Raw genomic sequence first — 25,130 nt, 5'->3', positions numbered from 1 at the left:
TTGAATTGTGAAGAATACTCTGTCGAAAATACTACTATATCCTTACCACACATTGCTTTATTGGCCTTGTTATTCCACTTTCCTTCTTTAGGATTATAGGTACATCTCACCTCATCTAAAGACTGCTGGAGTACATTCCGATCGTAACCTCTAGCACATAGCCTATCCATCAATTTGATGGCTTGGACATTAAACAATTTATCTGAGTTGGAGTTTCGACGCAACCTAAGAAATTGACTCTTAGGTATCGAATTTATAAGATGTTTGGGGTGACAAGATGTGGCATGTAAAATCGTATTGCCAGAGGTTGGCTTTCTATATGTGTCAGTGACAATCTTATTAAGTTCAACTGAGCCAACTAAGGTGAGATCCAAAAAATGAATTTCTTTATCTTGGATCTCACCCGTAAACTGTAGATGTAGATCATTATTGTTTACAAATTTGAGGAAATCCTCAAAAACAAAGTCACCTTTAACCACAAAGATAAGGTCATCAATGTAACGCATATATATGCAGATGTTATCTATGAAAGGGTTATTGCCATTATAGAGGCTGCCGAGTTCCCACCATCCCACAAATAAGTTAGCGAATGAGGGGGCAAATTTCGCCCCCATCGCAGTACCACAGATTTGTAAAAAGTATTCTCCATTAAACATGAAGTAATTGTGGGACAGTAGGAACTCGACAGTCTCACAAAAAAACAATTTAAATTCTCTGGAATAATTGGTATAATTATCCAAAAAGAAACCAATGGCATACAATCCCAAATTGTGCGGTATACGTGAATATAGTGACACCGCGTCTATCACCACCCACCTATAATCTTTATCCCATTTCATCTTGTCAATGATAGTTAAAAGATGGGATGAATCCCTTAGATAACTGCTAAGGTTCTGTACTAGGGGCTGTAGGACTGAGTCAACCCACTCAGACAATGGTTCAAACAACGAGCCAATCCCAGAAATTATTGGACGGCCTGGTGGGTTGACTGAGTCCTTATGTAATTTAGGCAGGTGGTGAAAGACCGGCGTCACGGGAAACTGTGGAATTAGGGAAACACACTCCTCTTGTGAAATGAAACCCAATGCAAGTGCATCTTCAAGTAACCTGTCCAATTTGTGGGTGAATTCTTTCTCTGGGTTATAAGATAACTTTCTATATGTAATGCCATCGTTCAATTGCTTATAGGCTTCATCAATGTATTGTGCTTTGTTCATAACTACGACATTACCTCCTTTGTCTGATGAACGAATGACAAGATCGTGCTTACTTTCTAATTGTCTGATTGCTACTTTTTGTCTTTTTGTAAGATTATCACTATGGCCTGTTGTAGTAGTATGTTTACCCAACTCCAGAATCTCTTTTTCCACCTGTTTTTGGAATAAATTAATATGTGTGCCCCTAGATTGGGTGGGGTAAAAGTTAGATCTTATTCTTTTAGGTTTTGGAACATCTGAATCATTCACACCATCAGCAGTAGTGTCCAGCATTCTTAATTCTTCCAGAATACATATGTCTTTAAAATCAAAAGTTGATTCTGGATTAGTACTGGGCAAACTGCTGATGGGAAGGGATACATTGTTTTCACCCTCAGTAATTTCATCTAGTACATCTAGTTCCACTTCTTCATTGTCAGAAATACTAGAAAAGTGTCTACATAGTGTAAGCTTCCTAACAAATTTATTGAGATCCAACAAAGTATTAAATACCGAAAAATTGTAAGTGGGAGCAAAGCCCAGACCCTTAGATAATACACTAATATGACTTTCAGTGAGTTCAAAGTTCGATAAATTGACGACACTGAGTGCTAGTTCTTCTTTGCCTTTCTCTTTGAAGATCTTTTTCCTTCTTCTGGAACCTGCTCTACGTGTCCTCTTTTTTCCTTTCCTAAAGGGATGTCTTGACTTTTAGTTTTTAAACGGACTTCATTTTCTTTCTTCTCACGTCCTTGGTGTGTTGTTTCCTGCAAAGACAAAGAGGGAAGGGGAGAAAGAGAGGAAGAAGAGGAAGAGCTATCATCTGATGATTCTGAATCCTGGTCAGAGGTGTCCAACTCTGTAGAGGAAAAGACCACTTTCTTGGATTTATTCTTGTGTCTTTTCTTTAAGATTGACTTTGGTTCGACTACCGGTGTGGAGGATGTGGCCCAATTTGATTTCTTCTTATTTTTATTTTTGTGTTTATTTTTACTTCTATTTTTACTGGACCTTGGAATTTCTCCTTCACCATCAGTATTTGTGCTGGAATCATAATCCCTCTGTTGTATTCCAGAAAATCTGCGGGTCCGTCTGGTAAATCTAGACCAGTCATACACATTATTTTTAAGATAATCATCTTGGTCTCTGTTGAATTTTCTGCCCTTTAGTGAAGCAAGCTCACTATCAGATTTTCTTATCTTTTTCTTCATTTTAGATTTTAAATCAGAATACTCCTCCTCTTGTTTGTGGTTCTTTAATTCCTGTTTGATATTATGGATCTGTGCCTTTAAGGAATCACGTTTGGAATTTTTGCTTCTTATCAAAATGTCCATAATGGTTAAGGAACAGGTTGTAAGTGCATCCTTCCACTCCGTTGTTAGAGCGTCATCATTGAGGTCATATGAAGGGAACTTTTTAATTCTTAATCCTCGAGGGATTCTCTTAGATTGCACATAGTGTTCAAAGGCTACAGCATCCCACATCAAACGTAAGTCCATCATGAGCAATCTTTCCAATTGATTAAACAGACTCTTCATATCTTTTTCAATAAATTCATTCTCTCCCACTGAGAACACTGATTGAAAATATGTTTTTCTGCCTTGTATATCAAAAATCGATTTATTGAGACTAATTGCCTCCCCCTCCATAGCTAAGTAAAGTGCAAAAAATGTGCTAAATAATGGATTAGAACACCAACAGTGCAGGTTTGTTTATTTTTCTTCACAAATAGGCATGCAAATTCGGTTAAATGGTTAGATCCTCTGTGAGTCATAGATGTTACACTTTGAAGCATGTAAAATATGTAGAGAGTATCAGAGGGTCACCACACATATGCAAATAAAATTATGCTCCACATTGCTTCTAAAGTGTGTGCTGTTTGTTAATGGCTGCCTTTAAATTGTTTGAATAAGTCATCACAGCATCAGTATGAGCAGCCTTGGTTTAAACTACAAGAGAAAGCTAATAGGAATTTGTATAAAAAAAAAAATATGAAGATATATGAAAAAATATGAAAAAATGTGACAGTTTTACAATACACGTATATCAGACTCCAAAATTCTGATTTCTGTAAATATAAGTTATGTTCAGATTTTTCAATCCCATTGTTAACATGGCAATGTGAATTTGAATACAATTAGTGCATGACATTTTGAAAAATCAATACCATCTTTTCTAAGGTCTCATCAAAAAGTTGTATATTCCATTTGACATGTGTTTTATTGTCTTTAAAATCTTTTCGATTTTTGATTTTTGTCTTGCCTTGTGTATATGATGATAGAGATATATATATTGTTTACTACTATATCTCATTTGTCTTAGATTTATAATTAGATTTACAATTATTTTTCTTTTTCTTTTTGAGACTAATTCGGATCTTGTGTAACATGATCTATTGATGTGTTTTTCACATTCATTTTTATTTTTATTTCTGTACTTCCTATGTAATAAGTACTCTTTTTGTATTGTTATGTTACACCATTTCTTCTCACACCTGTGCAGTATGCCTTTAAGACATTCATTTTGGGTATACTATGGCTTTGAATGATTGGCCATTGCTCCTTTAAAGGTGTGCTGCACAGGTGGTGAGCTATCCTATGATTAAGTGCTGCATAGCACGAAACATGTAAGGATTTGCTCCCCCCCCTCCACCTGTATAGCTTGCATTTGTACTGTGCTGTGCTTGTCTACTTATCTACGTGTTTTAAACTTTTTTGAAATAAACCTTTGGATTTTAAGGACTATGGAGTAAGAGTGCTGCTTCTCTCTACCTTCTACTTAGAAGTTCCTTTAGGTATCTAGGAATCATAATATCAGACAATCCCCAAGATTGGTACTCTCTAAATATATCTCCTATATTAAAACAAGCTCTGAACTACATGAAGAATTGGCAACATCTGCCACTCTCCATCTCAGGGCGAATAGCTCTTTACAAAATGACTATCCTTCCCAAGATTATTTACATCTTGCAGAACCTTCCTGTTCTGATAAAAATATATGATATAAAGAAATTTAATTCTACCCTTAGAAGTTTTATATGGTACTCGAAAAAAACCTAAAATTTCACTTCAAAAACTAGCCTTCCCTAAGCAATATGCCGGACTGGCACTCTCTGATTTGCATTCTTATAATCTTGTTTTTCTAGGTCGTATAGCTTCTGACTGGATAGCAGAAGCAGATTATTTCATAGACAATGATCTTGAGGCAAATATAATATTCCCATTAATTCCATTATCTTTGCTACACTTGTCTTATAATTCTATACCTAAACAGGTAAAGAAGCTTAAAACAATCTCCACAAACATTAAGGTGTGGAAAAAGATTGAAGCAAAAGTTGGAATTAACACAGATATACCTAAACATCAAATTCTTATCGGCAATCCAGAATTCCAAGAAGGAACTTCTTCATCTATTCTGATGAAATGGAAGAGACGGGGAATATACTATGCACGACAAGTGGTTAATTTTGAGACAGGGAACATTAAATCCTTTGAAGACTTAAAACAAGAGTATAGCTTGGACAGTCGTGACTTTTTTACATATCTGCAAGTTAGACACTACGTAACACAATTAATTAATAAGTTCCCGTGGAACTGGACATGGGGTAGGTTAGGGAACTGGCCAGTTCTGATTAAAGCCGGACTTACTTCTATCTCTCCGTGGTACACATATATAGTAGGGTTTAAGGGTGAAGACTGTGTCAAAAAAATAGCTCAAAAATGGACAAATCTCTTTACGACTAATATTGATCATGAGAAGCAGGTTTAACGTTCTATAGTCTTACTTTTTGAGACCACAATAGCTGAGACTTGGAGGGAGTCCCATGTGAAACTCATGCACTTAACATACTATTCCCCAGATAAAGGTTATAAATGGCATAATACAAACTTAAATAGCTGTTCTAAATGTAGATTACCAGCGGCCGACATAATTCATGTACTATGGTCTTGCCCTAAACTGCAACAACTCTGGCTTAAAATAGAATTTTGGATAGAAAAAGTCTTAAAAATAACTCCTCTAAAGCTTACAGGCATAGATATAATTTTCTTGAAAGATAAAAGCCCAACTTTAAAAGAAGTAAGAATAATAAATCTAATTATCCTAGCAGCTAGAAATTTGTTATTTAAGGACTGGAAGCATAATATTATACCATCAATAACAGAGATTAAAAACTATCTTAGGAAACAATGCATAGTTGAACAACTAGAAACGAACTTGAACTCGGAGCAAGAGATAATTAATTTCTTTCGAAAGTGGTCAAGATTTATTAGGATATTCCCCCCTAGCGAGATTGATACTTTAATCTATCCATTTCGGAATACCGAAATTGTGTTACTAGACATATGGTAACTTATCTGATCTGAATAACAAACAGTCCTTTTTGGGGGGGTTTTTCCCTCTCCCTTTTCTCTCTCCCTCAGCAAACAATCCAACACAAGAAATAGATAAGTTAATCCATTTCAGGAATATTATCTCTCTGGTTAATTTTTGTTATTTTAAAAGGAAAATCAAGCAGACTTATATCTAGTCAGATTGAACTAAGTAGTAACTTATATTAACGGTTCAAGGTTAGAAATTTCTTTGTCTTTCTTGTTGATTTATCGAATTGATGTAATTGATATGAAATTAATATCTTATCATATGTTATCTTTTTAGAAGAATGTTATGTTATGAACTCTATGTTACTATGAAATGTAATGTTATGTCTGCTGATAATAAATAAAAGATGTAAAAAAAAATTGCACATCCTCCCAGAATTTCAAAAGATACAATTGGCGTTTTAGGATAATTTAAGTAAATATTAAAATTATCAGCATTTTTATGACAAGTCCATTTGAATCTAACAAGAAATACATTAAATTATACATTCTGCAGTTTTAGTTAATGGTGTTTGGAATCCTTTTTACAGTTAACAAAGAAATACAATATACATACTAAATTGCAAAGCAGATGTAAAAATGATTCTGCTCTTTCCAGCAGAGCACTTTGAATTTTAATTAGGAAGCTAAATGGAACTAGGGGTTTGTCATACAGCTTATGTATATTTGTCTTTATCCTGCTAATGACAAAAATACATTAACAAGTGAACTGCTGCTGGTTGTAGATGCTGGTTATGTACGGTAGAGGATACTTACAACATACAATATGTATTTATCCAATCATAAACAAGTGATAAAAAAAGGAAATGAACATATTAAAACTGCTTTTTAAAGGAACACATTTTTAAAATGGCCTTTTAGATGTAATACATAAATATTCTATTTAATTTTTTTTTCTTTTGAAGGTTGTAAACATTCATAAATTTTAATTTTATTATATTTTAATTTTTAAACAAATTGTAATAAAACCTTCTAAATAATTAAAACAAAAAAATGTCTTAGTCCCCCACATTTGGATCACAGTGTATACGTTCTGCTAATGCAAAAAGCTCTGGTATCTATTTATGTTAAATATTTAATTAAAAATTAGATTACTTCAAACAGGATATGATATTTCATTTTTCAAATACATTTGCGTCTATGTAACAAAAAAAAAAATATATATATATATTCTTACCCTTCTCTTGTTTTAGTAAATATTCATTTTCGCATTTAGACTCATAACAAGGAATGGTGAGATAGGTCAATGGAACGTGCCACACGGCGCTAAACAAAAAGAATAAAGAGGTTTATCTGTACAGTTTCTTAAAAAAAATATCTCTCTCTACACAATATATATATATATATATATATATATATATATATATATATATATATATATATATATATAAACACACACACGTATACACACAATATATATATATATATATATATACATACACACACATATACACACAATATATATATATATATATATATATATATATATACACATACATATAGATAGATATTTATTATATAGTAGACCTCTGTAATTTAAATCTTAAATAGGACATTCAGAGGTATGCATAAAAGGCACATAAATAGCATTTATAAATTTTAACAAAACAGTTGTAACTTTTCAATACAACACACCACTGGCCGCCTGTTTTATAAAGGGGCGCAGTGACTATCTGTATGAATACACTGTTGACATTTAAAAGGACCATTCTAGTGAAATTATATCTCTAGCGACACTAAAAGTCTATGTGTTTAACCCCTTTGCATGTACTTTCTTCACTAGAATTGGCCATTAACATTTTTATTCATTAAGAGGTCAGTTTGCTATCACCCAGTTTACAGAAATCAAGCAGGAAACACTAGAAGCTTTAGCAGATATATTGAATGTTCTAATTAAACATTATGTAAATCTGACCTATTTTACATTATTTTATTGAGATTAAAGGGACACTGAACCCAATTTATTTATTTCATGATTCAGATAGAGCAGGAAATTTTAATCAACTTTCTAATTTACTCCTATTATCAATTTTTGCTATCTTTATTTTAAAAGCAGGAATGTAAATCTTAGCAGCCAGCCCATTTTAGGTTCAGCACCATGGATAGCGCTTGCTTATTTGAGGCTTACAATTACCTACCAATAAGCAAGCATAACCCAGGTTCTCAACCAAAAATGGGCCGGCTCCTATGCATCACATTCCTGCTTTTTAAATAAAGATAGCAAGAGAATGAAGAAAAATTGATAATAGGAGTAAATTAGAAAATTGCATGCTCTATCTGAATCATGAAATAAAAAATTTGAGTTTAGTGTCCCTTTAAGTAATTTTCTTAAATCAATTAGAATTTATTCTTAATCACCTAGATTACGAGTTTTGCGCTAAAAAGGGTGCGGAACTAACGCCAAAAAAGTTGCGTTATTTCACTCTCCATAGCGCTGCCATTACGAGTTACTGAAAAGCCTCTTTGTGCGTGCGATATGGTGGTGTTAAGCTCCATACCGCACAAAATCCAAGGGCTGCTTTGACGTGCTCGTGCACGCTTTCCCCCATAGACATCAATGGGGAGAGAGTGTTGGAAAAAAATTTAACACCTGAAGTGCGGAATGAAAAATCTCTGTTACGCAACCCCATTGATGTCTATGGGGAAAAAAAAAAGTTACGTTTAAACCTAACACCCTAACATAAACCCCAAGTCTAAACACCCCTAATATGCCACCCCGACACCTAAATAAAGTTATTACCCCTAATCTGCCGCTCCCGACATCGCCGACACTAATAAAAGTTATTAACCCCTATTCCGCTGCTCTCCGACACTATAATAAAGTTATTAAACCCTTATCCGCCGCTCTCGACATCGCCGCCACTATAATAAAGTTATTAACCCCTAAAGCTCTGGCCTCCCACATCGCAGCCACTAAAATCTATTAACCCCTAAACCTCCGGTCTCCCACATCTCCGCCACTAAATAAACCTATTAACCCCTAAACCTCCGCCGCCCCACATCGCAAAACACTAAATTAAAACTATTAACCCCTAAACCTAACACCCCCCTAACTTTAAAGTAAAATTACAATATAACTATATTTAAATAAATAAAAACTTACCTATGAAATAAAAATAAACCTAACATTAAACTATAAATTAACCTAACATAACTATTCTATTAAAATAAAAAAATATTACCAATTAAAACATCGAAATTACAAATTTTAAAAATAAAACTTACAAAAAATAATAAACTAAATTATCAAAAATAAAAAACAATTAAACCTAATCTAATAGCCCTATAAAAATAAAAACACCCCCTAGCCTACAATAAACTACAAAGAGTCCTTAAAAGGGCCTTTTGTAGGACATTGCCCTAAGTTAAACTCTGTTACCTGTAAAAAAAAATTACAAAGTCCCCCCAACAGTAAAACCCACCACCCAACCAACCCCCCAAAATAAAAAACCTAACTGAAAAAAAAAATCTAAGCTACCCATTGGCATTTGTATGGCCCTTAAAAAGACATTCAGCTCTTTTACAAAAGCCCTAATCTTAAAAAAAAAAAAAAAAAGCCCAAAAAAAACAAGAAAAAAAAAACTAACACTAACCCCAGAATATCTATTTACGGTTCCTGAAGTCCGGACATCCATCTTCATCCAGGCGGTGACACCTTCATCCATCTCGGGGACGTCTTCTTCATCCCGGCGGCGCCATCCTGGAAGCCAATCCCATCCTGCACGGAGCGTCTTCTTCATACGGTCACCGCCGTACACCGAGGTTGAATGCAAGGTAGCAGTTTCAAAATTGCGTACCTTGCATTCCTATTGGCTGATTTGATTCTTCAAATTCAAAGTAGTCAATAGGATGAGAGCTTCTGAAATCCTATTGACTGATTTGAACAGCCAATAGGATTTGAGTAGCTCACATCCTATTGGCTGTTTTGAACAGTCAATAAGATTTCAGAAGCTCTCATCCTTTTGGCGGATTTGAATTTGAAGAATTAAATCAGCCAATAGGAATGAAAGGTACACCATTTTGAAACCGCTACCTTGCAACCCCTTTCTTAGTTTAGTTTTTTTTTAGAGTTAGATTTTTTATTTTGGGGGGTTGGTTGGGTGGTGGGTTTTACTGTTGGGGTGACTTTGTATTTGTTTTTACAGCTAACAGAGCTGTTTAACTTAGGGCAATGCCCTACAAAATGCCCTTTTAAGGGCTATTGGTAGTTTATTGTAGGCTAGAGGGTGTTTTTATTTTGGGGGGGCTTTTTTATTTTTATAGGGCTATTAGATTATGTGTAATTGTTTTTACTTTTGATAATTTTGTTTATTATTTTTGTAAGCTTAGTGTTTTTTATTTTTCGTAATTTAGTTTTTATTAGTTTTTGTAATTTTAGATTTTTTCATTTTTTCCGTAGTGTTAGGTTTTTTTAAATTTGTAATTTAGATTTTTTTAATTGGTAGTATTTTTTATTTTATTAGAATAGTTATGTTAGGTTAATTTATAGTTTAATGTTAGGTTTATTCTTATTTCACAGGTAAGTTTTTATTTATTTAAATAGTTATATTGTAACTTTTTTTATTTAAAGTTAGGGGGTGTTAAGTTTAGGGGTTAATAGTTTAATTTAGTGTGATGTGGGAGGCCAGAGGTTTAGGGGTTAATAGGTTTATTTAGTGGCGGCGATATGGGAGGCCAGAGGTTTAGGGGTTAATAACTTTATTATAGTGGCGGAGATGTCGGGGAGGGGCGGATTAAAGGTTTAATATATTTAAAAAGAGTTGGCGTTGTGGGTGGGCGGAGGGGTTATTAGGTTTATTTAATAGTCGCGATGTGGGTGAGCAGCAGATTAGGGGTTAATAAGTTTAATATAGTGTTTGCGATACGGGAGGGTGGCGGTTTAAGGGTTAATAGGTAGTTTATGGGTGTTAGTGTACTTTGTAACACTTTAGTTATGAGTTTTGTGAAACTTTTTTGTTTCGCAAAATCCATAACTACTGCTCTCAGGTGGCAGTATGGATCGTGTTGGTATAGGCTGTAACACAAGCATTTTAGCCTGAGCGCACAACCTGTAATATTTTTTTTGAGTGCTGAATGGACGTTGCGTTACAGGATAAAATGCTTGTGGTATAGCTATACCGACAACTTGTATTATGCGTTCCTGGCCATTACGCTGGAATGGCAATTTTTTGCGTTAAAAGCCGTGTTGCAACACTTGTAATCTAGCCGAATGTTTGCTAAAGGGACATTCTTAACAATAATAAACATTTTTATTCAGTAATAAATATATATATTTTTTATTAAAGTGCACACTGTGGGCCAGATTACAAGTGGAGCACAAACATTTCCACCGAGCAATATTGGGTTTTCGCGTCCAAGTTAAATTGCGCTCATACTACAAGTTGAAAGTAAACACGACCGATGGAGCCCAATTTAAGTTAAAGTTCCTCTGGTTAGCGCATCCTCAGAGCTGTTTTTTGGGGTGGGGGGAAATGTGTAAGGTCTAAAAGACCTTACAGTGGCCCACATCCTTCTCCCATACATAATTTAAGAGGACTCTTTCAAAACCTCCCTAATATACATGTTGATGCAAAGAGGCCGATTTGCCAAATGTCTGTCGGACCTGATCCAACAGTGTGGATCCGGTCCGACAGACATAGCCTAATGCGGAGAGCAATATGCTCTCCGTATTCAGCATTGCACAAGCAGTTCACAAGAGCTGCTGGTGCAACGCCGCCCCCTGCAGACTCGCGACCGATGGGCCGCCAGCAGGGGGGTGTCAATCAAACCGATTGTACTCGATCGGGTTCAATTGTGGTGATTCCTGTCCGCCTCCTCAGAGCAGGCGGACAGGGTTATGGAGCAGCGGTCTTTAGACCGCTGCTTCATAACTGCTGTTTCTGGCGAGTCTGAAGACTCGCCAGAAACACGGGCCCACAAGCTCCATACGGAGCTTGATAAATGGGCCTCATAGTCTTAGAGTTAGATATTATTAGAGTAGAAGATATATATATGCAGGGTGATCTTCAATCAATAGAACCAAAAGTATCTAGATTCGACACACCACAATATTGGTTTCAATTTGCGTGTATAAGACTATTACATTTCCTTAGGAGCATGGTGCTTCCCAAGGAGAGCCTTGGGAGATCCAACCAATTGAAAGAGCAGATGGAAAGGAGGCAATAGACTTATTAAACCCTTTACTATTCACTATAGAAGACTTATCAGACTACTCATAGGGAGTTCCTTAGCAGGTTAGGGCATGGAAAAGGGAAATAAATATCATCACTGATTGTAATCTAGATAAGGCTACTACTCTTATGGAAAAAAAGACTGCCTTGTGTAACTATGTTAAATGGGTTATATGTCAAAGTGCTGTTAAAATGGAACAGAACACTACAGAGACTTTCGAAGATGTTTCATGAGAGTTCAACACAATGCTGGAGACAATGTGGAGCAGTTGGGTTTAGATCTTTAAATTTGGTGGGTGTGCCCAAAACTAACATTTCCTTGAGTAAAGCTCTCAATTATATACATCCTTGCAGTTAAGAAACTTTGCATTACTAGGGATTGGAAAAGGATAAATTCCCCATCAATAAATAAAGTGATTGCAATGATAGACTATTTTGCGAATATGGAAAGGTATGTCTAAAGTGCACAGAATAGGATAGATGGTTATTGTGAGATTTGGGACAGCTGGATACTGAATAATAACTTCCTTCATGGAACTCCTAAAAACAAACCCCTAAGACTTTAGGGAGACCCTGACACCACCAAGCTATGCAGCGCCCGAATTAAGAGAGCAAAACATCCGAGCTCAATCAACTCTCCTTTGCGCCTCATCTGCGCAACGCTTGCCAGCCGCCATATTAGAAGGCCTGCACTAGGCCAAATACAGCTCTGAAGAGCAACAAACCAGCAAAAGCAAGCTCTGCTACGGACACCGAACAGAAGATCATCGGCTCCAGAATGCAAGTCTACCCACGACATTGTGACATCACAATATTTAAAATAAGGAAACCGGCCTAACAGAGCAGCGGCGAAAATCAGCAAGGACTGAGGTAATATACCACAACGCCCTAGTCGTACATACTGGCAAAGACAGCCTTCACACAGAGCATCAGTTGTGCAGATTCACATTAACTTCACTGACCAAAATCCCTCACATAGCATTACACTACTGCGATATCCATGTAGGAGTGACTCAGGCACCACCAAACAGGCGTCGGCCAAATACAGCCACAGAGCGCTAGACAACACTCGCGGACAGAGATAATAGATAAGGCTGCTCTTTCTAACTAGCCTTGGGCCTTAACCTGACACAGAAACCACTAGCATCACAGCCCCTAACGGAACACAGTGGGACACAGAGGAACACACTAACTTCATGAAGCATATAAGATTCAGCTTCTACTGAAACATACTCCTAAAACTGCACATAAGTACTTTGGACCCACAATAATGGCCAGCATAAACTTTCTACTCTCTTACCAGCCCATATCTAACAAATACATCTTGGAGGCAGCCAAATAGTTAATCAAGAATGCAAAGCTCACCAAATCTACTATAGCAAAAGAAACACTAGTAAGCAACTTCTTTACAACTACTTCCCGAACATCCCCAGCGCCAAACCTAGAACTATCTGCCTCTCCAGAGAGAGACATCTCTTCACCAATGTACCACCCTCCACCAAACTGCTCACACAAATACCAACTTCTCTGCTAACGTCGCTAGCATCTAAACAAGACATAGTAGAGATTATCAGATCTTACATAAAAGAGGAGCTAGCAGAGCTGAAGCAGGATATACACACACTAGGGTTTATGGTGGAGGCTCTCAAGGACAATTCAGACACCATGCAGGAAGACGTTAACCAACTGCACACCAGACAAGTCTCAGACACATTGCATGACAAAATAGAGGACCTGGAAAACAGGACCCAGAGAAAAAACATGAGGATCATAGGAATCCCTGAGTCAACCCTACAGAAGGAATTGCCCACATATATACCAGCTAAAGGGACCCTCTGCAACGGAAAATATACTATGGGATAGAACGCACAGAGCACTAAGACCCAAACTCCCAGATATGGCCCCTCCTCTGGAAATCATTATCAAGTTTCGACAATTCAGAGACAAGGAAGAGCTACTGAACCTGTCAAAGAGAAACCAGCCAGTACACTTCAGGGGCAATGTACTTCAATTCTTTGCAGACCTCTCCCCTCGTACGCTACAGAGGCATCGAGAACTGAACCCCCTAACAACCTTGCTCAGACAAAAGAGAATATTATATAGATGGGGTTTCCCTTTCCAACTATATGTACTGCACAAAAACAAAAATCTCACATGCAAAGCTCCAGCAAATGTGACAGATTTTGGCAGAACTCTGGATCTGGATCCCCCAGACGGTTCCTCAACCACTACTGTTCAAGGTCCTCCAGACCACAAGAAACCCCGCCAAGCCCAAGACAGTGGCAGCAAGCCTACCCAACCTTCAAAAGGAAGCCGCAACCACTGCAGTCATCATCCCTTAAAAGAACCATCCTTTATCACCATATGAGGTGCATACGAGACAACAGATGACAGAAGCAACATGAACTGCTTAAGAGAGACATTAACCAGTCACCTCTGCTGTTTACCATTCTCTGATTCAATTAGGAGCCTGCTATAATGGCTACCTACAATGGCTCTTGACAGTGGACTCTTTGCTGACCTCAAGACACATTAACTATGCCTGCCACAAAGCGGACATTACAGTATGAACACATCAGTGAGGTATTTCAAAATGTTTAGTTTAGGTTCTCTCCCTACATTTTTTGTTTACCATTATCCATGGTAAAAGCCTTGAGATAATTTCTGTTACTATTAGCAGTCAATGTTTAACTGTGTAAGTAGACATAATCTTAGGAGCTGGTTGCCACCTCCGTTTGCTTAAATAAGCAAGACTACTGAGACTTACACCCTTGAATTTTTTTACAATGTTTTTATCTAACGCCTTCCGGCGATCTCTCATAGATAAGGTTAATTCAGTTTATTGCTTATTGTTGCTGTTCTTGTCATGCCCATTCTTTTTTCATCCTAAGGTATATGTACAGGGAATGCTCACATACGGGAAGGTAGAACACCATTCAAACATACACTATAATACAGTTAAATAGCACCCTTAGACAAGCAAATCCCATTCATCACTCAGAATGTAAAAGGCTTTAACTCCCCACAAAAAAGATTGATAGCACTAACAGACCTCCACAGAAAGAAAGGTGCACTTCCACAGCTCCTCTGACCACAAGAAAAACGGTGTAAGCATCCTTATTAGCAAACACATCCCATTCACACACTTACAAATACCGACACAGGAGGCAGATTAATAAGTGTATTTGGACTGCTATATGGTTCACCAGTCACACTGTTTATTATATACGCCCACAACGTAAAACAATTACCGTTTAAAAGAAATATATATTTAATCAAATTTTAGATCTCTCCAAAGGAGCAATATTCATTGGTGGTGATTTTAACATTTCCTTTCCAACCTACCATTGACAGCGCAAACCCATATTCCGCAAAATCTAAAAGCATGGTTAGACAGCTCTGGAAAATTATACGGGACCAGAATTTATACGACTCATGGAGATTTGTGCACCCTACCAAAAAGGATTATACTTTCTTTTCCTCCCCGCACATATCCTATAGCAGGATCGACTATATATTGACAAACCAACAGGAAACTGCTATCTAGAGCCCTTAAACTCAAAAAGCTTAGAAACTTTGTTCACAAACTGAAAACACCAATCAACAAAAAGGTACATTCCACATCAGATGTCATTTCACAATTTACATTGTATTACTCAAAACTATAAAACTTAAACACCATCCAAGCAACCCATACGGAAACAGAAAACATGCAGTGCCTACAGGAAATTCCCTTGCCCCAATTGACAAAACCCCAAGCACAAGAACTGGACACTCCAATTACCCCTGCTAAAATATCTGCAGCTATAAAACAACTACCAGTAGGGAAGAGTCCTGGCCCAGATGGTTTTACTGTCCAATATTATAAGAAGCTTGCCCCAATTTAATGTCACACGTGTGCTCAATATTTAATAGAACAAACCGGCAATATCCATTTCCGCCTTTCATGTTAGAAGCACACATTTCGGTAATACCGAAACCAGGCAAAGCCCCAGATACCCCTTCCTACTTTCACCCTATCTGCCTTTTGAACGTAGACATCAAGATCCACGCAAAAATACTAGCATCTAGACTCAATAAGTTATTACCCAAATTGATGCACCTTAATCAGGTGGGTTTTGTTCCCCACAGAAAGGCAAGAGACAATACACTTAAGGTCTTCAACCTACTAGAATATACACACACATAAAAACCCTTCAATATTCCTGACCATCGATGCTGAAAAAGCGTTGGATAGGATCGACTGGCAATTCCTGTGCGGCACAATGCTTATATTTGGTTTTAGCACAGCCTTTATAGAAAAATCTTGCTTTATATAACACACCAAAAGCTCGGATTAGGTTAAACGACTCCCTCTCAAACCCCTTCCCAATCCGTAACGGTACACGACAGGGATGCCAGCTCTCCCCACTTCTGTTAGTTCTCGCCATGGAGGTCCTATCCACCAACATCAGATTAAACAAATATATCCAAGGAATACAAGTAGGTCAAACACAATATAAGATGGCTCTTTAAGTCGACAATCTCCTACTTACACTGACTACTCCACAATCATCCCTCCAAGCCCTAATGTCAGAAATAGATAAATACAGCGAATTATCAAAGTTTAAGGTCAACACCAGCAAATCAGAGTTCCTAGGAGTAGAATTAACTGAGCAAGCAATACACCAGTTACAATTAGAACACAGGTTTAAACCACAACACACCTCTTTAAAATACCTAGGGATTCACATAGCTAAAAATCCTGGCACACTTTTCACACTTAATTTCCAAAATGTATGCAAAGCCACAAAAAATTATTTACTCAGCTGGAAACACAAACACCTATCATGGCTTACAAAATGAGTATCCTCCCCCGTTTTCTATATCTCTTCCAGACAGCAGATATACAATTACCTCCCTCCTTTATGACCGTGATTCAGAAGACCGCTAACTCATTTAAATGGGGAGGTAAAACACCCGAATTTCGAAAAACACCATGTATAGGAACAGATACAATGGAGGCATAGGTTTACCAAGTATAATATACTACAAGCAAGCCTTGCAACTCTTTAAAATAATTGATTGGAGTAAAAACATAGATAGCAAGGAATGGGTAACACTTGAACATGACCTAGTCATTTACCCAGGCCTCAGCGGATCCTGTTGGCTAAACAAACACTGACAGCTACCAACGCCTATTCCCGCATTAATTCAAGACACTTTACCACATGGGGTAGCTTAAGTTCAAAACAAGGACGTATATCAATAATCCTAGCACCCCTAACCCCACTACTACAGAACCCCGAACTCCCAATACACCAAAACAAAACCACCTGGGACCTTACTAACATTCATACATACCTTACATGTTATACAGTTTAGACAACAGTAAACTCCTAACAAAAACAATTCTAATAGATAAAAACATCTCTTACTTTAACAGATGGTTCCAATATCTACAACTTTCCCATTTTATAAACAAAAACAGAAATAAGCAAAGCCTAACTAGATCCTTAAACCCATTAAACCCTCTGTGCAACACACAAACCTACAAGGAGGTAACCTATCAGTGATATACAAAATACTGAGACATACACTCTGCAAAACTCCCAGCTTACACAAAGGCATGGGAGAACTAACTACAACTTTCAATTTTGGCACTACCTTTAAGCAAATGGGAAAATCACCCTCCTCTATGAATATAACTGAAACAAACATGAAAATCCTGTGCAGATGGTACCTCCACCCAAATAGGATAGCTAAAATATACCAACACACAGACCCCAATTGCTGGAGGGGCTGTAGACAGAAGAGAACCCTTGCACACATATGGTGGGATTGTCCAATCTTGAAACCATACTGGCAGTAGGTCCATAGGGAAATTGAGCACATTTTGTCACAAAAGAACCTCTTTGATCCCTTGATATTTTGCTCAATAAACATCCAACGATTAAGTGCAAATATAAACAAACGTTAATGTACCTTGTGGTCAGTGGAGCTAGACAATTAATCCCTAGGCTTTGGAAAAAAAATACTGGCACCTACTATACAAAGCTAGAGGCAACATATTACATGGTTACCAACGCTTGAAAAATACCACTACCAACAGACCAACCGCAAAGACTTTTACTGTGCGGTAAAACTATAAAGGGAGGAACCTTTACACGATACACAGCCTTCTCCCACGGCTGACGACCAAACGCCACAATCCTCATGAACCCACTTGGAGTAAGCCCAAAGCTTGTTAAATGATGAACAACCACTTCTACATCCCTACTAAATCCAAACACAACTATACTACTCAAAATTAGATTTCTGCCTTCCCTAAGCCACAGAACCAAAGTATATACCTCAGATAGCCACTCAACATGTACCTTTTCACTTTTTTTCTTTCTTTCTTTTCCTTAATATATATGTATTTTACTGTAATTGATTAAAACCACAAGCCCACCGACAGACTATAACAAATAGGGCTATGGGACATTCTGTTGATTTTCCCTAACATAGAGTGCCAACTCTAAATACTATGTGCAGATGCAATCAATTTGGATTTATATTTTATTCTATCTAGAAATCCCACATTCATGGACAAATCGAACAGCCTTGAATTAATCCCCAAATGTTATAACACTGACAACCTATTTTATTTCCAATGTACTGTATACATATATTTGTCTAAATAAACCTTGTTTGAAAAAAAGAAAAGAAAAATTGACTGCACAATAATATGTTTTACAATGGCTAAACATATGCAAAGAGGGGGTGCAGTAGTGGGTGTTGTGAGGGCAGGTAGTGGGTATGATCAGAAGTGGTGAGTAACATTTTGGCCTGGCTAGTAGCTTATGACCTGAAATTGAACGTAGTTCACGAAACGCGTAAGGGCACACCCATCTCTGTCGTCACTTCCGGTCCGGCGAGACCATCATTTCCAGTACAGCACAGTTCAAGCACGGACTCTGTCACTGACAGAATTAACATCCTAAGACATCCACTTTAAAGGACACTAATCTGGACACATTAAGGACATTTCCAGGTATAATTTTCCAGTGAGAATCGTTCTCTTGTTCCGTTTTTATTAACCACCTGAAATCAACTATTTTTTGGGGCACAGTGCAGACAACACTGAGTACAAGCCTGCAACGCATACTCTGTTCTTCTTTGGACACTTGAAAGCCCAGCTCTATTTGGTAAAAAAAGGGACAGTAATATAAATACTATTTGGGGGGCATTAACCACAAAATAGATTTTAATGTAAAATTACACAAACATGTTGTTTGTGTTTTGATTTGTGCCAAATAAAGGAGTTTTTATAAAAAACACCTAGAAGTATTTATTCCTCATTTACAAAAAAAAGAGAGTTTTACCAAGCTCTACAAAGGAGAAGTTATAAGTTCCATCTCCAAGAAATTTCTTACCATACCCCACAGAAGAAAAGCTAACAAATACCATACCCCAAGAGGCTATTGAAGGAAAGAAATACCATACTTTGACCAGCTGAAGAGGTGATTACATCTTTAACACAGATAGGGATAAAATCCCCTCCACGCATTTAACATACCTCCCAGGTTTGAGGTTAAATAAGGTGAGCATTATTCTACTATTTACTGCTAAACTATACACTAGTGCATATATATATATATATATATATATATATATACATATATACACACACACACACACACACATTATATATATATATATATATATATATATATATATATATATATATATATATATATATATATATATATATATATATATATATATATATATATATATATATATATATATATATATATATATATACATACACACACCCACATACAATACCTGGGACCCTAAAACAGCCACACAATGCAAGCTTTCAAATCCAAACAAACTGGCAACAAGGGAAGGGTGCACAGGCCTATGTAATCACCCTAGACATATACAAAACATTTAAGGGAACTTCTCTCTCTCTCAGTCACACAATATGGCCATATTTTATTTAGCCAGTCACCACTTACAAGGTGCCCCAATATAGACTGGTCCTAACACTACAGTCCTTTTGCCACAGAGGGCTGAATCATTCCTGCCTTTACCCTTCATAATAGAATGAGACTCCCTAGCTTAATATTCACAACTCCATTACACTGTCATGAGCACACCTGAGCTTGGATGGGGTGCTTAAACCAATGGGAGATGGTCAGTCTCTCTGATCATTTTTAAATACAGATACAATATTTGTTTTTTAGCACACCTTACAAAGATTCAGCCCTCTGTGTCAAATGGACTGTAGTGTTAGGACCAGTCTATATTGGAGCACCTTGTAAGTGGTGACTGGCTAAGCAAAATATGGCCATATTGCGTGACTAAAATCTCAATTTTATTTAAAAAGAATAGTTGTCTCTTGATGTTGTTTGCAGGCATTTTTTTGTAGCAGTTCAAAAAATATGTTGTGCTTTTGAAAATGGATGTGCGCCGATACCTTTTTGTTTGTGTAATTACTGGGTCATATTGGCAGCACTCCCAAAGATGTGTATATAATTTTTTGTAAGGTGTGCTAAAAAACACATTTTGTATCTGTATTTAACATAATCAGGGAGACTGACCATCTCCCATTGGTTTAAGCACCCCACCCAAGCTCAGGTGTGCTCATGACAGTGTAATGGAGTTGTGAATATTAAGCTAGGGAGTCTCATTCTATTATGAAGAGTAAAAGCAGTAATGATTCAGCCCGCTGTGGCAAAAGGACTGTAGTGTTAGGACCAGTCTATATTGGGGCACCTTGTAAGTGGTGACTGGCTAAGCAAAATATGGCCATATTGTGTGACTAAGATCCCAATTTTAGTTAAAAAGAATAGTTAAATATAACTTAAAGCCAATCGGTTTTCTTCTCAATGCCGTTTATTTCAGTTGGACATAGTAGATCAAAATTTGTTATTGAGGTTAAGTATTTAAAGGGACACTTAAGTCAAAATTAAAAACTTTTATTATTCAGATAGAGCAGCAATTTTAAACAACTTTCTAATTTACTTCCATTAAAAAAATGTGCACAGTCTTTTAAACTTTTTGAGTCACCAGCTCCTACTGAGCATGTGCAAGAATTCACAGAATAAGCATATATGCATTTGTGATTGGCTGATGGCTGTCACATGGTACGTGTATGCATTTGTGATTGGCTGACGGCTGTCACATTGTACAGGGGGAGTGGAAAACATAATTTATTTAAGAACTTACCTGATAAATTCATTTTTTTCATAGTGGCAAGAGTCCATGAGCTAGTGACGTATGGGATATACATTCCTATCAGGAGGGGGCAAAGTTTCCCAAACCTCAAAATGTCTATAAATACACCTCCCACCTCACTCAGACCTTAGTTTAACGAATAGCCAAAAAGTGAGATGTATAAAAAGAAGTACAAAGCATACAAAAATAGGAACTAGAAAAAATAATGAGTTTTATACAAAAAAAAATAATAACCACAAAAAATAGGGTGGGTCTCATGGACTCTTGCCACTATGAAAGAAATGAATTTATCAGGTAAGTTCTTACATAAATTATGTTTTCTTTCATGTAAGTGGCAAGAGTCCATGAGCTGTGGAAATCCACAGAGTCACTAGAGAGGGAGGGATAAAATAAAAACCGATATCGCCGCTGAGAAATTAAATCTAAAAAAATAATTGTTTTCTTAAAAAAAAAAAAAAAAAAAAAAACTCAAATCAAAGGCATTAGAATCAAGCTGAGACAACTGCCCGAAGAACCTTTCTACCAAAGGCTGCTTCCAAAGAAGCAAACACAAAAAAAGGTAAACATTTTTTTAAAAAAAAAGGTATTCAAAGAAGACCAATTTGCTGCTTTGCAAATTTGATTAACTGAAGCTTCATTCTTGAGAGCCCAAAAAGTGGCAAATGATTTAGTAGAATGAGCTGTAATTCTCTGAGGCGGAGACTGCCCCGCTTCCAGATAAGCTTTGTAAATCTAAAGTCTTAAAAAAAACCCCAGAGAAATAACAGAGGCTTTCTGACCTTTCCTGGAGCCAGAAAAATAACAAATATACTAGAAGTATTTCTAAAATCTTAAGTAGCTTCAGCATAATATATGAAAGACCTTACCACATCCAAAGAAAGTAAAGACCCTTCAAGAGTATTCTTAGGATTAGGACACAAAAAAGGAACAATTTCCCTATTGATGTTTGTTAGAATTCACAACTTTAGGCAAAATTTTAAATAAAGACCCAAAACAGCTTAATCTTTATGGAAAATCAGATAAAGAGACTCACAAAAGAGAGCAGAAAATACAGAAACTCTTCAAACAGAAGAGATAGCCAAAATAAATAACACTTTCCAAGAAAGTAATTTAATGTCCAGAGAATGCATAGGCTCAAAAGAGAGGAGCTTGTAAAGTCTTCAAAACCAAAATCGAGACTCCAAGGAGGAGAAATATATTAAAAAAGGTTTAATATAAATCAAAGCCTTAACAAAACAGAGAATATCAGGAAGTTTAGCAATCTTTCTATGAAATAAAACAGAAAGAGCAGAAACGTGTCCTTTTAAAGTATTTGCAGACAAACCTTATCCAAACTATCCTGAAGAAACTGTAAAATCCTAGGAATTCTAAGAGAATGCTAAGAATAACTATGAGTTGAACATCATGAAATATAGATTTTCCAAACCCGAAAATAAATTCTCCTAGAGACAGACTTACAAGCCTGTATCATAGAGCTAATAACCGAGTCAGAGAAACCTCTATTTCTATAATTTCCATGCCTTCAAATGTAGAGATTTGAGATCCTGATGGAAAAACCGGCCCCTGAAACAAAAGGTCTGGCCTTAAAGGAAGTGGCCAAGGCTGGCAACTGGACATTCTGACAAGGTCCGCATACCGAAACCTGAGAAGCTGGTGCTATCAGAAATACATAAGAAGTGTGAGTCCCTCCTTAATGATAGACATTTGCCACTGTTGTGATATTGTCTGTTTAAAAACAAATGTAAAAGTTGTCTCTTCAATAGAGACCACACCTGAAGAGCCCTGAAAATACCATGGAGTTCAAAAATATTATTTGTTAACCTCACCCCCTGGTTTTCAAACCCCTAATGCTGTCAGAGACTCTCAGACAGCTCCCCCACCTGAAAAACTTGCATCTGTTGAGAATACAGACCAGGTAGGATGAACAAAATGAGGCCCCTTAACAATAAGGTGATAGTCCAACCACCAAATCAGAGAGAAAAGAGTGTTGGGATTTAAGTATAGAAGTTGTGATAACTGAAAATAATCCCTGCACCTATGGTGCAACATGCAAAGCTATAGAGGACTCAAACGAAAAAGAGCAAAGAGGATCGTACCTGATGCTACCGTCATGAGACCTAAAACTTCCATGCACATAACCACTGAAGGAAATAATAGAGACTGAAGATTTTAGACAAACTACAATTAACTTCATTCATCTCTAGTCTAACAGAGAAAGAACCATAGATACCAAAATCTATCTGGAAACCTAAAAAGGTGACCCTTGTCTAAGGAATCAAGAAATACTATTGTAAATTGATTGTCCAACCATGTCTTAAAGAAACCACACTAGTTGTTTCAAGTGAGATTCTGCTGAATGAAAAGATTAAAGCTTGTACCAAATATCATCCAAATAAAGAAACAACACAATACCCTGCTCTCTGAATACAGATAGAAGTGCACCAAAAATCTTTGAAAAGAATCTCTGAGCTGTCGCTTGCCCAAAAGGACAGGCGACAAATTGGTAATGCTTATCTAGAAAAAAGAATGTCAGAAAACAATAGTAGTCTGAAAAAAATAGAAAATAAGCGTCCTGTAAGTCTATTGTGGACATGAAGTAACCTTGCTAAACAGAAAGGCAGAATAGTCCCTATAGTCACAATTTTGAAAGCTGGGACTCTTACAAAACGATATAAAAATGTCACATCCAGAATAGGATGTTTTTTCTTTAGGACAAAGAATAGATTTGAATAGAAACCCAAAACTCCGTTCCTGCAGAGGGACTGGAACCATCACCCTTGAAAACTCTAAATCTGAAACACATTTCAGAAAAACCTGAGCTTTCACCGAGTTTGTTATGACATGGAAAATAATCTTCCTATGGGAGGTTTTTATTCTGAAACAATACTTCTGAGAAAAAATATAATTTATGCTTACCTGATAAATTCATTTCTCCTGTAGTGTAGTCAGTCCACGGGTCATCCATTACTTATGGGATTATTACTCCTCCCTAACAGGAAGTACAAGAGGATCACCCAAGCAGAGCTGCTATATAGCTCCTCCCCTCTACGTCATATCCAGTCATTCGACCGAAACCATACGAGAAAGGAGAAACTATAGGGTGCAGTGGTGACTGGAGTTTAATTAAAATTTAGACCTGCCGTAAAAACAGGGCGGGCCGTGGACTGACTACACTACAGGAGAAATGAATTTATCAGGTAAGCATAAATTATATTTTCTCCTGTTAAGTGTAGTCAGTCCACGGGTCATCCATTACTTATGGGATACCAATACCAAAGCTAAAAGTACACGGATGACGGGAGGGACAGGCAGGATCTTTACACGGAAGGAACCACTGCCTGTAGAACCTTTCTCCCAAAAAAAGACTCCGAAGAAGCAAAAGTGTCAAATTTGTAAAATTTTGAAAAAGTGTGAAGTGAAGACCAAGTTGCAGCCTTGCAAATCTGTTCAACAGAGGCCTCATTCTTAAAGGCCCAAGTGGAAGCCACAGCTCTAGTAGAATGAGCTGTAATCCTTTCAGGAGGCTGCTGTCCAGCAGTCTCATAGGCTAAATGTATTATGCTACGAAGCCAAAAAGAGAGAGAGGTAGCCGAAGCTTTTTGACCTCTCCTCTGTCCAGAATAAACGACAAACAGGGAAGAACAGGACGACATGTCCACTAGATCTGCATACCAGGTCCTGCGTGGCCACGCAGGCGCTATTAGAATCACAGATGCTCTCTCCTGTTTGATCCTGGCAATCAATCGAGGAAGCATCGGGAAAGGTGGAAACACATAAGCCATGTTGAAGACCCAAGGTGCTGTCAGAGTATCTATCAGCACCGCTCCCGGGTCCCTGGACCTGGATCCGTAACAAGGAAGCTTGGCGTTCTGGCGAGACGCCATGAGATCCAGATCTGGTTTGCCCCAATGATGAAGCAGTTGGGCAAACACCTCCGGATGAAGTTCCCACTCCCCCGGATGAAAGGTCTGGCGACTTAGAAAATCCGCCTCCCAGTTCTCCACGCCTGGGATGTAGATCGCTGACAGGTGGCAAGAGTGAGACTCTGCCCAGCGAATTATCTTTGAGACTTCCATCATCGCTAGGGAACTCCTTGTTCCTCCTTGATGGTTGATGTAAGCCACAGTCGTGATGTTGTCCGACTGAAACCTGATGAACCTCAGAGTTGCTAACTG

At 37.3% G+C, this 25,130-nt stretch overlaps 1 protein-coding gene across 1 annotated transcript in view; it reads right to left on the bottom strand.

The window, feature by feature from the left end:
• Positions 1-25,130, bottom strand: part of LNPEP (leucyl and cystinyl aminopeptidase) — a 538,618-nt gene that overhangs the window by 207,821 nt on the left and 305,667 nt on the right. The window contains exon 11 of the mRNA XM_053701508.1: positions 6,753-6,841. Coding sequence (XP_053557483.1) covers positions 6,753-6,841 — 89 coding nt within the window. The remainder of the gene's footprint in view (positions 1-6,752; positions 6,842-25,130) is intronic.

This window comes from Bombina bombina, chromosome 2 (assembly GCF_027579735.1).
Source record: "Bombina bombina isolate aBomBom1 chromosome 2, aBomBom1.pri, whole genome shotgun sequence".
Classification (NCBI taxonomy): domain Eukaryota; kingdom Metazoa; phylum Chordata; class Amphibia; order Anura; family Bombinatoridae; genus Bombina; species Bombina bombina.
Note: the sequence above shows the minus strand (reverse complement) of the source record. Positions and strands in the feature narration are given on the sequence as shown.